The 19163-nt window shown below is 33.1% G+C and overlaps 2 protein-coding genes across 2 annotated transcripts in view; one reads left to right on the top strand and one right to left on the bottom strand.

The window, feature by feature from the left end:
• gpc1a (glypican 1a) overlaps positions 1 to 10322 on the top strand; it is a 42268-nt gene extending 31946 nt beyond the window's left edge. Inside the window, exons 3-9 of the mRNA XM_073843824.1 lie at positions 502 to 899; positions 3118 to 3283; positions 3383 to 3513; positions 3657 to 3794; positions 3881 to 4011; positions 4968 to 5143; positions 5913 to 10322. Of these exons, the coding sequence (XP_073699925.1) occupies positions 502 to 899; positions 3118 to 3283; positions 3383 to 3513; positions 3657 to 3794; positions 3881 to 4011; positions 4968 to 5143; positions 5913 to 6121 (1349 nt within the window). The 3' untranslated portion in view covers positions 6122 to 10322. The remainder of the gene's footprint in view (positions 1 to 501; positions 900 to 3117; positions 3284 to 3382; positions 3514 to 3656; positions 3795 to 3880; positions 4012 to 4967; positions 5144 to 5912) is intronic.
• Positions 8263 to 19163, bottom strand: part of LOC141338054 (ankyrin repeat and MYND domain-containing protein 1-like) — a 115606-nt gene continuing 104705 nt past the window's right edge. Inside the window, exons 13-17 of the mRNA XM_073843621.1 lie at positions 18460 to 18573; positions 18199 to 18349; positions 15545 to 15665; positions 15309 to 15463; positions 8263 to 10531 (exon numbers count right to left, since the gene is read on the bottom strand). Coding sequence (XP_073699722.1) covers positions 10380 to 10531; positions 15309 to 15463; positions 15545 to 15665; positions 18199 to 18349; positions 18460 to 18573 — 693 coding nt within the window. The 3' untranslated portion in view covers positions 8263 to 10379. The remainder of the gene's footprint in view (positions 10532 to 15308; positions 15464 to 15544; positions 15666 to 18198; positions 18350 to 18459; positions 18574 to 19163) is intronic.

Genomic DNA, 19163 nt, shown 5'->3' on the forward strand with positions numbered 1-19163 from the left:
AAAAACAATGCATTAAGAGCCAGGGATGAAAACTTTTGAACACAATGAGGATGTTTAAATTTTTCTTATTTTGCCTAAATATCATATTTTTTATTTTAGTACTGCCCACACCAAAGATACTTACATGTTCCCCAGAAGTGAGCGTTTGAACCTTCTGTAATAGTTGCATATGAGTCCCTCAGTTGTCCTCAGTGTGAGAAAATGGATCTCAAAATCATACAGTCATTGTTGGAAAGGGTTCAAATACACAAAAATGCTGAAAAAACAAAGCATCTGTGGGACGTAAAGGATATTCTGAAGACAAGCAGGCAGTTTAACTGTTCTGGACAAACAAGGAACTCATGGACAACTATCACTAAACAAAAAAACAGCTGTGGGTACTTCAATATTGTTGTAATGAAATGTGCATCTACACTGACAAACCGTAGTCTGTAGATCCAACTGTATGTGATTTCTTCATCACTTTCACTCTGTGATAAACGACTTTTTTTATCCACACAGCATATTTCTTGGAACTCCTAAATGGCTCTGAACGGTGGTTGGAGGAGGCCTTTGTGGCCGCTTTGGGGGATTTGTACCGCCCTAACGCGGGAGTGTTTCGTGACTTTTACGCCGACCTGCGTCGATATTACAGCGGCGCCTCCCTCAACCTCGAGGAGGTCTTGGACGAGTTCTGGATGAGGCTCCTGGAGCGTCTTTTGAAGGCGTCTGACCCTGAGACCGCCTCCCTGCTCTCGGACGACTTCCTGGAGTGTGCCTCCAAGCAGACAGAAACCCTGCGTCCTTTTGGAGACGCTCCACGGGAACTGAAGACCAAGCTGGTGCGGGCATTCATCGCTGCTCGGGCATTCATCCAGGGCCTTAATGTGGCTGGAGAGATTGTGCGGAAGGTGTCTCAGGTATTGTGGATTATTTTTCTCTTTTAGGATAGGTGTGATGTAGTGGTTAAGGCTCAGGGTTGGTAATGAGATGTTGCTGGTTGGTTCCCTACAAGAAAAGGCTGCATGCCAACACTGTACTACCCTCGAGCAAGGCAATTAATCCCAGGGTGACTGGTAGCATTCGTGCATGAAAGTTAAAAACAAGTGTTCTACTAAATAAGTTATAAATAGAGTACACTTGGTAAGACCACCTTTGGCAATATTTTCAATACCTACAGACATTGGCATCTTCTTCTGCAAAATAGGACTGGGATCATTTGGGAGCAAAATTTCAATGGTGTTTAAGGTTTAAATTTCTCGACCAAGTGTCTTGTACATCTTTGTCTTATTAAAATATGACTCGTCTGCCAATTGTCCTCAATGCTCCTGCAGACCATAATATATTTTGCTTCAGAAACTCTACTGACACTGATATTTCCAAATGAGTATTCCAGTACGAGTTCCAGAGTTAAGTTCTGCACCAAACATTGCGCTTCACATCAAAGTCTTAAAGTTCACTTGAGGTATCATCAGACCAAGGATTCTCCTCCAAGTCATTGAGTCTTTGACATGCCTTTTGGGCAAGTACCATCAAAGTAATAAAGGCTTCCACCTTCCTTACGAGCCAGATTTATGAAGTGTTTTGCTCTTGAAACGCTATTGTTGCCTTACGTTATGCAGAACTGTAACTCTTTAGCATTGCCAACCTCTTCTTGTCCAGACACCCAGTTCTGGCAGAAGATCAATTCTTTGCAGATGCGCAGTTGTTCCATATTTTCTCACCTTTATAATGACAAACCTCACAGTGCTCCAAGGTGTATTTAATATGAATTTTATCCTTGCCCCGACTGGTATTTTTCAAGAATCTTGCCTTAGATCTGATATAATGATCCTTGGGTTCTGCGGTAGGGTGTTGCCTTGGAAATGAAGTGTGTATTCCTCTAGACACAGGTGTATTTGACATTAGAGTCATATGGCGGTGGCAAAAAATCTTCAATGAATCATTGTTCCATGGTGTAACACTGGAGTCCAAGGACACCAAAGACTTTTTATATGCAGCTTAAATAAAACCATGCATACTCTTGAGTGCCATACTCTCTGTAGGTGGTCTGGTTGCACTAAACGGGAGCAGTACCTTCAAGTGCCCTAGTTGCCTAGAAAGTCAATCAACAGACACTCCCAAATTCATCAATACTGCATCATGACATCAAGACAAATGGCTACACAGCGGCATTCCTGAAGAAACCCACAGAAGGAAAATTAGTCCAAGTCCTTAGTGGCTACCCTACCCTTCCTTAGAACTCCCTGCTGCTTTGACAAATGAAAGTAGGGCGCAATGGTGCCTCTCCATTCTTTAAAGGATTTCTTACAGAATTGGATTCAGTCTCCTGGTGCCAAACTCTCGGGAGATTCCAGCTAAGCAGACCTAACTTCTTGCTGATGTTGGGAATATATCAGTTCGGAATATTGCATGTCTTGTTTAAGTGGCACATTCTGAAGGATTAGCATTAAGCATGAATGCATTTAGTAGCTGTTGCATGAGCAGCAGGTTCATGCATGGTCGCAGTAAAACAATTAAACTGTAGTTGCCTTTGGCTAAAATACATCATGATACTCTACCTTTCATACTTAGCCTTGCCAATAGTTACTGCAAGTTTTACTTACATAATAGAGGACCTGAATCCCTAGTAGACCCTCACTGCAGTATCAAGATCCAGGGGCCGAGGTTACATCCACATCCAGGGAGTGGAGATGGGTAGGTTTAGGGATAGATAGGGTGGGTGGAGCTGGATCTGGATCCAACCTTGCCCCCTGGATCTTGTGTTCTGCAGTGAGGACCATCTCTGAATCCTGGCTCGAGGACATTTCCCAATCCCTCCCCTCTTTCTTTCTCCCACTTCTCTTCCTGTCTTCTCTCCACTATCCTATCATAGTAAAGACAAAAATAAAAATGCCTAAAAAATAGACCTGAATACACATGCAGATAACATGCTTAACAGTAAAGAAAATCAAGCTAGCTCGCTTATCTTCACCAACATTCATGGAAAATTATTACAAACTTGTTCAGCTGATGCTCAAAGGTCTTGCTGTGCTTTTATTACAGGAACAGTTGCCCCAAAGCGATGCTGTGTTAATTTGCCTTGCTCACAATAGTGTTAGCTCATGGATAAATGCCTAATGGTCACTTTTCCCACAGGTTCCTTTGAGCCTGGAGTGTAATCGTGCCATTATGAAACTGGTGTACTGCCCGCATTGCCGAGGTCTGGGATCAGCCAAACCTTGTGTCAACTACTGCAAGAATGTCATGAAGGGCTGCCTGGCTAATCAGGCTGACCTGGACACTGAGTGGCAGAGCCTTATAGGTAAAGCAGAAATTATACCACTCAAACTGTTACTCTTTTGCTGGTTGCTGGAGATGAAACTTCTCACTGATATTCACACCCTCTTGTTTCCTCAATCAGAAACCATGCTACAGGTGGCCTCCAGTTTTGGTGCCGAGCCCAGTATGGACACAGTGATCTATTCAATACCTGTGAGAATCTCGGAGGCTGTTCTCGCCATGCAGGAGAACATGGAGATCTATACCAGCAAGGTTAGGACATTGAAATCAAGCATCTATTTTAAACTTGTGCGAGTAGATTGCACATGAGGTGTCAGTTTAAACAGTTTAAAGATTTATTGATCACATAAGGACCGTTTATACAACTATAGACACAAGTTTGTGTTGCATTTCAGGTTTTCAAGGCCTGTGGGGACCGTGGTGAGGAAGGAACACCAAGTTCAATATCTGAGGAGCCAAAGAAGAAAGCAAGCACGGTTACTGCCCTGGAATACAAACCCAGTCCCAAATCTGCAGCCAGACTGGAGGTGCAGGTGTGTGCATGCAAGGCAGTGTCCACTTTTGGACAACTTTTTATGAGTTTTATACAATGTTATTGAAGTGTGTGTGCAATTCCCAGGTCACAGACGTGTCTAGTAAACTGAAGGAAATGCAGTTTTACTGGATACAACTACCTTCGGCTCTGTGCAGCGGTAAAACGGCATCTTCAACCAGCAGTGACAAATGCTGGAACGGCATCACCAAAGCCAGGTATTACATTTTTATGGAAAATCCTTTCATTTTCTACGAAAAGATGTGTCCTTTCAGCTGGACAGTGTGTGTAATTTGCGGTTAATTTTTATATAATCAATAAATGTATGCGCTTCTTGAGACTAAATAGTTGTGCAGGATTTTGATGGATGACTTTTCAAGATGTACGCACATTATGAATTTATAGATCATTACTCTGAAAATTGCATCCGTCGCTCTTTTTGCGGCCAAAGTCGTTAAATTGATTGTTTAGCTATCACTGCCACAGACCTGAACTCCCATTGCCCAAAGTCATCAGAAGTGATTAATCACTGGAAGAGGTTTACATCTTCATTTGTGCGAGCAGATTTTAACTTTATTCTTAGTCATCACTAATACCTTTTAGCTCTGAATAACTAAACTGGCAATCTCATGAGGGTAATTAACGCATACTGGTATGTGATTAGTGGTGTTTGCTAACGCAAGCATCCTTATTACTATTGCTCATAATTATGGTCCACATACTGTACAGACAATGAAAAAAATACCTACAGGCTTTCATTCAAGGAGTAACTTGAGCCAAATCTAAAGACTAGAATATCAGAGATTTGGCAAGATGCACCCTAGCAACCACACATCAAACCGCTCAGAATACCATAGCAACATACTACATGCTAAAAACATTGCATTGCAGCCACCTTGACACCCTAGCAACCACAAAGCAATGCATTAAAAACCAGTCAAACTCTTTTGCCACATGCGAAAAACCAATCAAAGCACCTTAGAAATCTGCTAAAAACCATTTAGTATTGTAGCAGCAAGTTTTACGTAGCATGACTCACTATAATTGAGTTTGTGTTACTGATGTACAAGCCTGGTTTCTAGTGCAAGGTTGATAATTGTGAAAAACGCAATATAAGAACTATTAACAAAATGTGCTTGATTAAAATGGTGGTGGAAAATTGATTTTTCTGCAGTTACCTCCCAGAGGTTATGGGCGACGGGCTGGCCAATCAGATTAATAACCCAGAGGTGGAGATCGACATCACCAAGCCCGACAGGACTATACGTCAACAGATCATGCTGCTGAAGATCATGTCAAACCGGCTAAAAAATGCCCTCAATGGCAACGATGTAGATTTCCAAGACACAAGTAAGCGGCTAACATGCTAAAGCATCTATTAAATGTATTCAGTTCACTAGTTAAAGGGAGAGTTCACACAAAAATGAAAATTACCCTGTGATTTACTCACCTTCAAGCCATCTTAGGTGTATATGGCTTTTTTCTTTCAGACAAATACAATCGGAGTTATATTAAAAAAATGTCCTGGCTCTTCCAAGCTTTATATTGGCAGTGAATGGGTGTTGAGATTTTGAAGTGCTTCCATCCATCATAAAAAGTACTCCACATGGCTCTGGGAGGTTAATAAAGACCTTCTGAAGTGAATCGATGCATTTGTGTGATAAAAATATCCATATTTAAAACTTTAAATGAATAGCTAGAGATTACAGTATATAACATTTTAAATATTAATATTTTTTCATTAAAAAAACATTGATTCACTTCAGAATGCCTTTATTAACTACAGTAGCCATGTGGAGTACTTTTTATGATTGATGGATGCACTTTATTTTGCTTCAAAATGTCAACACCCATTCACTGCCATTATAAAGCTTGGAAGAGCCAGAACATTTTTTAATATAACTCCGATTGTACTCATCTGAAAGAAGAAAAGCATACAAATTTAGCTAAATTCAGCACTGTTTCAGAGCTGGATGGTCTTGCAATTAGCAATAGTGATTTTGTCTACTTGAGTATGCAGCAATTTCATGTAAATTAGCTATTGCATAGCAACCATTACTTCTGTGACCTGTTTTGCACCAAAGTAATCATCGTGTTTTTTTCCATAATGTGTTTCTAGGTGATGATTTTAGTGGCTCAGGAAGTGGCATGTGTGCAGACCACCTATGCGTTCGTGGTAGACCTCCAGTTTTTGGCCCGAAAACGGACAGGCCCAAGCTCTACTCCCATGGCCCTGAAAACAAAAGAGTCAAAGGATCCGGGAACCAGATTCAGCCTTCTGTCATCTTACTGGTTCTGTTACTCGCGACGCTACTGCTGAGACGATAATGGAGACGCTAAATCGAACTTTGGGATCTGGGTCAGGAAATTTGGGATAGGACAAGGAATGTTTAAAAAGAAAAGAGAAAAGGTGAGCGTAAAAATTGCCAAAAGAAAAAAAAGAGTGAATGGACATTTTAATTCCTCTGGAATACGAAATGAGAACAGGTGGAAAAGGAATTTTGTTTCTGTGTATTTTTATGTTTTGTAATATATGTCAGATTTAAGCGCTGACTTGTTACATCAATTGACATCTTGCTTTTTTTAATCCTTTGAATGTAAAAAGATGAACTGGACAGGAAGAATGCCAGTTTAGATTTACAATACGAGGTTCTCAGCCACCTAAGCGACTTACCCACAGTTCTTTGCTCTTAAAGTCACACAGTCACAGGGTCACCTCGTGTTTCATTTCACCATGCTTGAGTTACGCAAGTTCGTCTTTGCACAACTGTCCTTTTTGTCTTAAAGGAACCGTATGTAAGAAATTTATGTCAGTTAATCATAAAATGGCCCTGACATGTCACTAGACATTAAGAAATCATGTTCATTTCAAATACTTATATCACTGACAACAGTGGTCCGGCCAGGATATTGTCATTTAAAAGTGAGAGTTGCAGCCCTCAACTGTTGTTATTGTTGTCGTTTTGTGTTTTGGTCTGATGCGCCACCCTCCAGCTATCGACCAATCACGAAGTCAGTAGAGTTTCGTGAGACGGGTTGCCAGCTATGCTCTAGTTAGTTACAGCTGCTGCTAAGAACGAGTCGGATAAAACATGTATAAAGTTACGCAACCTAAAAGACCTCGTTATGAATCCGAAATACGTCGTGACAAAGTCCGAAATAAAACAAGGATTTGTATAGGAGATGCCTTTGAAAGACGGAGACGGCTGAAAACGGAGATGAATTTGAAGATAGATGCCAACGTAGTTAATTTTCTCCTTGACAGGTAAGATTCATCTATGTTTGGCTAACTTTGCTTCCGTAGGCTACACAGTGGATTTTCTGCAGTCGCCTGTACTAAATGCGTTCATAAAAAGCTATATATCGCACCACGAGCAGGGTATGAAAACAATCTATGTTCCGACTGAAATGTGGTATACAGTACATCTTTACGAAATATTTGGCTAATCGCCATCTGTAAATTTTTGCATTACATAATTACTTCCCAAAACATCTCTTGTGAAGCATAAACATAATTAACAGAAGAAAAACAAATTACTGTGTAAGACTCGTCACTTGCCATTGGAAGCTCCTTAGCCTACTCCTGCAGTTTAGCTGGCAACCTGGAGTCAGGGGGGAGCGAGAGGGGAAACACCGTTCAACAGTATTTTGAAAGTGATTGCAGTACCAGTTTTGACCACAATCCTACATACGGTTCCTTTAAACATTTCACAGACGGACATAATTACAAAACACCACATCAGTCTGATCCCTTTTAGATTACAAAATGTATGACCTTTGGCATGGACATGAATTGAAATACGGAATTGCTGAATATCAGAATTATGTAATGGTGTTTTTTTTAACTGTGATTCACTTGGTTGAGTCTGCGATTTTTTTTGTATGATAGCAAGCTGCAATAACAGATGAATTTCACAAAACAACCTGTCAGGAAATGTTTCACACCAATATCAAAAGAAAAAAAAAATAGCATGAAAGAAAATATAGCCTATTTTATTGCATTTCTTAATTGTTTTCTTAATCATTTTTATTTAAGCTTTTTTAAATATTTTCCAAATTTGTACTTTTGTCTTGTTTTACATTAATAAACATCTAAAATAAGCAAAATTATTAACATTTTTATAAGAATACATCATGGTAGTTTATTAGGGGTTCAAATGCGTAGATGATCACAGATCAGTGATCTCCTCGTAAAACTGATCGTGCAGACCAATCTGTAAGTCATAGAGACTTGAAACTTAGAGCGATGATAGTACTCACACCACCGACAATGTCACCAAGGCTCGCCCCAATCGGCCTGACGGGGGCGCTACAGCGATCAAAAGTCTGAAATCGCTCATAAGTCATAGTCGCAGGCGAAATTTTCGTGTATTTTGGATTTTTTTGCGAGCTAGTCCTAGGTTTTTTGCCTAGTTGGAACCAAACCAGTACGGATAGATTCTCTGGAGAGCGATTATCAATAATTATCAAAAAAAGTCTTCTTTCGACTCACCGTCGCAAAGGAACGCCAAAGTGTTCGAAAGGGGCATGGCTACTTTTAGTAAAACTCCTAAACGGAATGAGATATCTTCACCAAACTCAGGACACTTATGTAAGAGCTCAATCTGAGGTTGCAGGGCAAAAATCGCAGAGCTTGGCCACTTGGTGGTGCTATCAGTGGGGGTAAAAAAACTAAAAATTGGCTATAACTACGCAACCATTTGTCCTATGGTCTTGGTTCAAAGTGCCACAAGTGTCTATAAGGACATTTGCGTATCTCTAAAAAACCACCATTGGCCGATGAAGTTTGAACACCTATTAGACATGGTTAACGGAGACCGATTGGAACGAAACTTGGTGGACCTTTTTGACTTAAGGCCCCAAAGATCTGTGAGAAATTTGAAAGAAATCAGCCACTGGGGGGGAGCGATATCGCGTGTTTAAACAATTGTGCTTTGTAAGTTTTTTAGCATCATATGACAGAACTCCTCATTTCGGACAACTTTGCCTCTAGAACCACTGCTGTCAATCAAATCATGATAAATGATTGAAATGATGTAAAAGGTTTTTCGCTGGATAAAAAACACTGCAGTACAATTATCTGGGCTTTCTAGGTCAATAATTATCCAAAAATGTAGAAATTTACCCTTTGGGAAGCTATAAAGGGGGCGTTTAGAAAAGGGGCCTGTCCGAATTTACCCCAAATCCTATAAAGCCTAAATGAAAACTCAAAACCTGGCGAACACATGCGATGATTCGAAACAAGCATACAACGTTTTAAGGAGATCGAACCACCGCTGGCGCTATAACAGTCATAAACGGTACAAAGCATAATATTAATAAAGGTATCAAATACTTTAAAGCGCTTGAACCCCGGTAATCGCTGCTTGCAGCTATATTTATTGTTATTATTATTATTTATACAGTTTTTTAAATATTGTTTCCAAATAGGTTGATTTTCATTCACTTTACATTTTCAACTTGACTGACTAAATCCAAAATAAAATAGGCTTTTTTTTAAATGCAATTCTTTTTCTCTGATTTTGGTGTGAAATATGATTCCAACATGAGATTCTCTCATCTGAACTGTAAATGTAAAACAATAAATGTCCAACGGACAAGAATGCACAAAATATTTGCTTCACTCATCCGATGCAAGCCCATAACTTGCAATTGGAAACTCATGGCTGCGTTATTGCTCAGAGCAGTGCAAATTCATATTCGTAATGTCACTTCTGAAGTACTTTCAGCACCCATGGCAAGTTAAATAGAAGCATGTGTCAGCCTTGAATGATATGATTTGCCTTGAATGGAATTTCATTATAGCCAAAGCCAATGGGAAGCAGTCATTTACAGAATGTACTTTTAAAATAAAACCTGTCACTTTTAATAAAAGCTTGTACGGCGTAATGACAACTTTACGGTTTTGATTCCAGAGCAATATGATTAATTAGACTTTCGGCAGTGACGTTTTAAAACGTTTTCCAGGGAGCTGATTCCGATTTACGAGTGTAATGTTACGATATTTCTGAACTTTTGATCAGACAAACAACAACAGAAAAACATTCCTACAAAACGTCTTGCACAATATCAACATCTAGTCCCTAAATGTGTCAAACGATCTCCATGTTTTTAATGACTCTTTCTTTTTTTGATGCACAACTAGAGTTGAATCCACAAGGACCTGGAAATGTAAAAAGTTGTGGAATGTAAGCGCAGTCGAGAATGTACATGCTGTAGTGTCTCTCTGTCACAGGAAGGTTCATTTTTGTACTCGGCTGTCCGGTATAAATGAAAAGCACATTGTATACTCTTAGTCGATCGCATGACTCAATGAATGGACATTGAGAAGGGCTCAAACACAAGCGTAATGTGTTTCATATGACGGTGACAGATTGAGCACAACACGCTCATTCGAGAAAGGCAGAGATGTGTGTTACGGAACATTTGATTTTTTTGTTATATTTCAGCACTAGCATTTTATTTGAGGTATGAATTTGTAAATTTGGTCTGTTTTACGTAATAAACATGCACAGTTGTTCAAACTAAATGGATGTTGTCTGTGTTTCAAATAAGTTTTTTATACAGCTAAAGTTTGTAATATGTTCTAAATAAAGCTGTAATTTTCGCTCAGGTCATATTCTTCTATTTCTGGGGTCACGCTCAGGTGGAAGATCTTGCCTGTAGCGTCTTTGGTTGACTGAGGTGAACGTGGTCCGATAGATGCACATTTTTCTCTGCTGCTTTTTCCACTGACCACTGTGAAAACACAACAAAAATGATATGGATTAGTTCATCGTAGTATTAAACTGATATTCTGTCCAGTTAATCAGCTGATATTTAGCCATTTTCAAATGATACTTTCTATAGATCCTGAATAAAACGACAACTGATGAAGTTTTTGAAAGTAAGATTTTTACTGTTTTTAAAAGAAGTCTCAGCAAACCTGCATTTATTTGATCCAAAGTACAGCAAAAACAGTATAATTTAAAAATATTTTTAGTATTTAAAATAACTGTTTTCTATTTAAATATTCTTTAAAATGTAAATTAGTCATTTCAAAGCTGAATTTTTAGCATCATCACTCCAGTCACAAGATCCTGCAGAAATCATTCTAATATTCTGATATTTGGAATATTCTGAAAACAGCTGAGTAGAATTTTTTTTGATGAATAGAAAGTTATAATAGTAATACTAAGTTATAACAGCAATAATAATAAAATGTTTCTTGAATATCAAATCAGATTATTTGAACGATTTCTGAAGGATCATGTGACACTGAAGACTGGAGTAATAATGCTGAAAATTTAGCTTTGATCACAGGAATAAATTACATTTTAAAATATATTCAAATAGAAATTATATATATATATATATATATATATATATATATATATATATATATATTTTTTTTTTAATTAATTTATAATTTATAAAAAGCAAGGATGCATTTTTTTTTTTTATTAATACTGTTAATTCACAGTTTCCAAAAAATATATACATTTTATATATTATAATGTTTTTAGAATATTAGCATATTTTAATGATTTCTGAAGGATCATGTGATACTAAATACTGGAGTAATGATGCTGAAAATTCAGCTTTGCCTCACAGGAATAAATTCATATAAGATGTATTAAAATAAATCAATATAAAATGTATTTAAAAAGATTTTTTTTTTTCAAAATGTAGTGTTACACAATATTACTATTATTATTATTACTGTATTTCTGATCAAATAAATAAAGCCTGGGTGAGATTTCACCCAATAATATTTTAGTATTATTACAGTTTATATGAATAGTTTAATTTTGTTTTTATTATTGTATTTTTTATTATTACTTTTTTAATATAGTTTTTATTATTTGTACAGTTTTTGTCATTTTAATTTAACTTTTAGTAAATTTGTGTTTTAGTCATTTTTTTTTCATTTGTTATTTTTTTATTATATATAAATATATATTTTTTATTATTATTATTTTTTTTTTTTAAATAATGGTTTAATTATTTAGTTTTTAATTTGTATTTTTTGTTTTCATTGTCATTTTTGTTTAACTTTTAGTAAATTTGTTTTGTTTTTCATTTGTTTTTAGAATTATTTTTTTTTTTATATGGCAGGTATTACTATTTTAAGTTTATTTTAATTGCATAAAATAACCCTGGCAGCTATAAATATTATTTTATATATGCACTGCGGTTTAAAAGTTTGGGATCAGTAAGATTTGAAATGTTTTTCGCAAAGATTGCTCATCTAGGCTGCGTTTATTCGATCAAAAATCCAGAAAAAAAAATAAAATGTAAAATACCTGTTTTCTATTTGAATATATTTTAAATACGAGGCAACGCTGAATTTTCAGCATCATTACTCCGGTCTTCAGCGTCACATGATCCTTCAGAAATCATTCCAATATGCTGATTTATTATCAATGTTAAAAAGATGAAAAAGAACTGCATTTATTTAAAAAAGAAATATTTTGTAACATTATAAACTACCATTCAAAAGTTTGTGGTCAGTAAAGGTGTATTCTTTCTTTTTTTTTGAAAGAAATTAATACTTTTATTCACCAAGCATGTGAGACTTCTTCAAATTCAGTTTTGCATCACAGGAATAAATTATATTTTATAATATATTAAAATAGAAAAAAAAATATTTTAAATTTGTTTTAATTTTTTCGGTATTTTTATAAGAGCATAAGAGACTTTTAAAAAGCATGAAAAACCTTACTGATCCCAAACTTTTGAACAGCAGTGTATATTATATATAATATATACTGTAATTGTTTGGTGGCCATAACAGCATTGTTTGGATTTCCAAACATTAGCTACACAAACCCTCCAGAGAAAGACTGTAAACACCCTAAATATACAGCAATCAGGTTGAGCCAGGTTCCTTGATGCCCCGCTGAACCTTCTGCGTGATTCTCCAGCGCTCAGACCTGGCCTCATTTGTTCTAGAAGTGTGGCCTTTATCTCACAAACACTTCTTAAATAACACTGTTGTTACTGGAGACTTCATCTCGCCTCCATATATTCTCACAGGAACGGACCGCTGCAGGAGGGGGTCATTTCTCATTTCATTCTTTAAATCCCATAAGACCTTCAGTCTGTTTAAAAACAAATCCTCAGCTCACACACAACACGACTGAGTTTCAGAGTCTGCTTCATATAGGCTACGCAAACCTTCTGTGTGGTTTGAAGATAACACAATATTGTGAGAAACTACTTAATGAAGTCATGAAAATAACATCCCAATGCAAAAAAAAACCACTTCATTGTTCTAATAATAGGCTTTTAAGTAAAATATAATTATATATTTTTGACAAAGTCACTATGTGTAGGTGTTTTACAGTTGGTCAAAAGTTTTCATACACCTTGCAGAATCTGCAAAAATGTTAATTATTTGACCAAAATAAGAGGGATCATACAAAATGCATGTTATTTTTTATTTAGTACCGACCTGAATAATATTTCTATAGTCCACAAGAGAAAATAATAGTTGAATTCATAAAAATAACCCCGTTCAAAAGTGTTCTGAATGATCCACAGTTGTTGTTTTTTTTGTTTAGTGATTGAATACAGATGATATATAATAATGTTCTGTTAAATCTCTTTATTTTATTAAATATATTTTTACAATAAAATATAATAATAATAAATAAAATAGTCATAATATTTTTAATTATTCTAAATAACATATTTTTTATGACATTTTGTTTTGATGTTTTCATTTAGAATATATAGAATAATTTTAATATATGTTACATTTTACATAATATGAATGACTATTACTGTTATTATTTATTATTAATTATTCAATATCTCACACTATTATAACATTTTGTTAAATGCATATGAATGCATATTAGGCATATATATTATTTGTATAATAATAAACAGTAATTCTTAATTTAAAAATAACTCCTTTTTATTTATTATTAATTATTATTATTATAAATTACATATTATTATAACATCTTGTTAAATCAACCAACATGAAAGCATATTAGCATATTAGACATGTGTGTTATTTTTATTATTTAGAATATAAGAATAGTTTAATTTATGTTAATTCATATTTTTAGAATAATGAATAGTAATTCTTATTTTTAAAAGATTAATTATTTTTATTATTTACTGTTAATTATTCTAAATTACAAACTATTATTTTCTATTGTTATTATTTTATCATTTATCTATTTATCATTTTGCTTAATAGACCAATAGGAATGCATATTAGGCATATATATATTATTTTAATTATTTAGAATATATCAATAATTTAATATGTTTATTAATATATTTAGAATAATGAATAGTAATTTTTTACTAAAATATTTTTTTCACATATTTTTAATTATTCTAAATGACATACCATTATATAGCCATATATATATATTATTTGTATTATTTTGAATATACAGAATAATTTATTGTATGTTATTAAGAAAATTTAGAAAAATTATTTTATATAAATAAATCTATTACATAAACAGAATACATTTTTTTTATTAATTTACCTATTAAATCTATTTATTATATTTATATAATCATTTAGGTTAATGTGTCTTAAAACATTTTATTTTAATAAAACATATTTAATATTTGAATGATCCAGTTTTTTTGTTGTTGTTGTTGTTTATTGATAGTTGTTCATGAGTTCCTTGTGTTGGAGCCATTTCTTTTTCTATTTTTTCATTGAAAGGACTGACTTAATAATTTGAATACAATTTAGTTTGTTTAATTTGTTAATTATAATTATTTGTGTTTATTTGATTATTTGTTTTGAATGTTATGAGTTTGTGTATTGGGGACTTTTATTATTTAATGACGACTCTGCATTTAGGGCAGGTGAGGAGTAGGTGGGGCAAGAGTAAGGGGAGCGGACACAATTTTTAGACCATGTGGTCCGCAGGTTTGGGAGATCGGAGCTAATGTTTTAGTAACTGAGTGTTAAGCACTAGGTTTTGGTGAAAACAAAGCAAAGAAAAAGATTAACCTTGGACTTGCGCGTCGATTAATTCGCCCCCCTCTGGATAGTGGCTCATCCCTGCTGTGCCGCTACACCTTGTTTGTCCTGAAGTTCAGAAAAATCCTTCAGGTTCCACAAATTCTTTGGTTTTTCAGCATTTTTGTGTATTTGAACCCTTTCCAACAATGAATATATAATTTAAGATCCATCTTTTCACACTGAGGACAACTGAGAGACTCATATGCAACTATTACAGAAGGTTCAAACGCTCACTGATGCTTCAGAAGGAAAAAACGATGCATTAAGAACCGGGGTGAAAACTTTTGAACAGAATGGAGATGTGTACATTTTTCTTATTTTGACTAAATATCTTTTTTTTTTTTTTTTTCATTTAGAACTGCCTTTCAGAAGCTACAGATGACACTTACATGTTCCCAGAAGACAAAATAAGTCAAATTTACCCTGATCTTCAAATTCAAAAAGTAGATTTTTAATATTTTGCAGATTACAAGGTGTATGTAAACTTTTGGCCTCAACTGTAAAAGCCGATTGAGATTTACTACTAACCTGACACACGGACACACTCATCTCTGTGGCGCTCATCCCACGCTTTGGTTTTGCAAGTTTTGCTACAGTAGAAGACCTCACGACAGCGGGTACAGGCCAGCAGCTGCACACCCACCGAACGGCCGCACTCGTAGCAATATTTGAAGCGAGGCTTTCTGAAATTATATCCACAGATACAGATAACACAAACAGAACAAAAAACAGTTTGGTTTGAAACACTGTGGTTAATTAAGTACCTCTGCGCTCTCTGACTGATGCGCTTGTTAAAGGAAGTCCTGTTGTTCTCTTCAGGAGAGCTCAGCAGACTCGGTGTCGCTCCTGATCCGGTACGTAGAAGCTTCTCTGTGGGACTGACACCTTAAAGAAGAGACAAACACACAAATTAGCAACATGTGATTTGTTAACTGAGTGACACTTAAAGGGTTTTGCTTTGTTGAATACAGATGATGCTGTAGGAAGCATAAAAAGTCAGGCATGTCTCTAAATAATGTTCTGTTAAATCTCTTTATTTTATTCAATATATTGAATAAAATAAATATATTTTTATAATTAAAATATAATAATAATAATAAAAATTATTATTGAAGTTATTATAAATTGCTAAATTAAGGCTTTTTAATTATTCTAATGTACATATTTTTCTGTCATTTTGTTATGATATTTTTATTTAGAATATATAGAATAATTTTAATATATGTTACATTCTAAATAATATGAATGACTATTACTGTTATTATTTATTATTAATTATTCAATATTTCACACTATTATAACATTTTGTTAAATAAACCATCAGGAATGCATATTAGGCATATTTATTATTTTTATCATTTAGAATATACTGAATAAATTAGTATATGTTCATTAATATATTTACAATAATGATTAGTAATTCCTAATTAAAAATAATACGTTTATTTTTTATTTTTTATTATAAATTACATATTATTATAACATCTTGTTAAATCAACCAACATGAAAGCATATTAGACATGTATTATTTTTATTATTTAGAATATAAGAATAGCTTAATATATGTTCATTCATATATTTAGAATAATGAATAGAAATTCTTATTTTAAAAAGATTAATTATTTTTATTATTTACTGTTAATTATTCTAAATAACAAACTATTATAACATTTTGCTAAATCAACCAACAGGAATGCATATTAGGCATATATATATATATATATACATACATATATAATAATTTTATTTTTAGAATATACTGAATAATTTAATATATGTTTGTTAATATATTTAGAATAATGAATAGTAATTCTTAATTAAAAATGATTAAATTTTTTTCACATATTTTTAATCATTCTAAATTACATATTATATAGCCATATATATTATTTTTATTATTTTGAATATACAGAACAATTTGATGTTATTAAGAAAATTTTGAAAAATTCTATTATTTAAATAAATCTATTATATAAACAGAATACTTTATATATTAATGTACATATACATATAAATTATGTACATTTACATATAAATGTACCTATTAAATCTATTTATTATGTTTATATAATCATTTAGGTTCGTGTGTCTTAAAACATTTTATTTTAATAAAATATATTTAAAAAAAATGAAAACATTTTTTAAATAAATAATCTAACTAATATTAATAATAATAATCCTGATCTGGTACATAAAAACTATAAATAGAATAAATATATTTATGATAAATTTACCTTTAAAATCTGTTTATTTTATTTATATAATAATTCATGTTGATGCGTCTATATTTTATTCATTTCAAAAATAATTTAACAAATTATTGTTATTATTATTATTATTATTATTATTATTATTATTATTATTATTAATAATAATAATAATAATAATAATAGTAATAGTAATAATAATAATAATAATAATAATAATAATAATAATAATAAAAATCTTGATCAAAATTTTTTATAAATCTATTCTATAAAAACTATTCATTCTATTTATATAATAATTGGTATAATAAGTTGATGTGTCTAAAAATATTTTATTTAAATCCAATATAAAAAAAATAATATTTTTAACAAATAATCAAACTAATTATTATTATTAATAATAATAATAATAATAATAATAATCCTGATCTGAAAAACTATAAATAGAACAAATATATGTATTATAAATTACCTAAAATATTTTATTCATTTTAAAAATAATTTAATGGATTAATATTAATGTTAATCATGATCTGGTACATAAAAACTATAAATAGAATAAATATATTTATATTAATAAATTTTCCGTTAAAATCTGTTTATTTTATTTATATAATAGTTTAGGCTGATTTGTCTATATTTTATTCATTTAAAAAATAATTTAACAAATGATTGTTATTATTATTAATTATTATTATTGTTATTAGTATTACTATTATTATTAAAAATTACTATAGAACTAATAATAATAGAACTATTTATTCTATTTATATAATAATTTAGGTTGGTGTCTAATATATTTATATTTATATTTATTCATTTTATAAATTATTTAATTATTATTATTATTAATCCTGATCTGATGCATACAGACTATAAATAGAATAAATATATTTATGATAAATGCACTTTTAAAATCTATTCATTCTATTTATATAATGATTGGCATAGTAGGTTAATGTATCTAAAATATTTTATTCATTTTATAAATAATTTAGCTAATTATTATTATCATTATTAATCCAGATCTGGTAGATACAAACTTCTCTGTGGGACTGACACTTCAAACAGCAGACAAACACACAAATTAGCACCCTGTGCTTTGAATCGATAGGACACAAACCCCTTCGAGCGGATGCACAAACCCTGAGAGCAGTGAGACAAAATCCATAAAACGCTGTGCATTTATAGAAACGATCGTCGGCTCTCACCGAGTACATCTTGGCTTCGTTCCTTCTCCATTCTCATCGCCGCCTGTCTCAGCAGATCTCCCATGAGGCCCAGCAACTGCCGGCGGGCGTTATAGGCTTGTCTCTCATGCTTGTTGAGGGCATGGTACGGGGTGTGAGCCATGCGCTGGTTCTGGTGGGAAAGCGGAACCGGTCTGGTGAGCGGAGCGTAATTGGTTGAGGTGATAAATGAGATTTCAGATGATCTGGAACACGGGATGAAGTGGCGATGAAAAGCTGCACCTGTTGGAATGCGCAGTGCGCATAATCCACGACTGTTCCCACAGCGCACCTGCGGCCCTCGCCCACCACGACAGGCATGAGGATGTCAGCGCCCGCTTTCATCAGCTTCTCCAGCTTAACCAAGTGAAACAGAAACAAAGAGAGTGCACTGATTAGAAATAACTATATTTATTTTTCTCTATTTACTTGATTGACAAGCCTCTGAGGTGCTAAATTGTTGCTGAACGTGAGTCGACTGATAATTCAACCTGATCTTGTGAGGAAAAACATGAATGGGCAGATGTTTTCTGCAAAACACTGAATGCACAACAGGCATATGTATCAGTGAAATAACTGTTTTATTCAATTTTCAACAATTTTTTGACCCATACCAAAGTGTTCAATTTCTGACAACATTTGCAATTTTCAGGATTCAGTTTCTACTGAGTGACACTTAATTTTAAGTTTTGTTTGAATTTATTTCTTAATGCACATGATGTTTTAAAAAGCTTATATCCAGCATATGTATCTATTAAATCTATTTTATGAAATGTATTTTTACAATAAAAATAATAATAGAAAAATTATAATAATTATTATTATTGTTTAATAATATTATTAATTATTATAAACTAGATATATAATAATACAATAAAATAGTAAATAAATACAAATTATAATAATTATTATTATTATTACTGTTTAATAATAGTATTTATTATTAT

The sequence above is a fragment of the Garra rufa genome, chromosome 7 (genome assembly GCF_049309525.1).
Source record: "Garra rufa chromosome 7, GarRuf1.0, whole genome shotgun sequence".
NCBI classification, from domain to species: domain Eukaryota; kingdom Metazoa; phylum Chordata; class Actinopteri; order Cypriniformes; family Cyprinidae; genus Garra; species Garra rufa.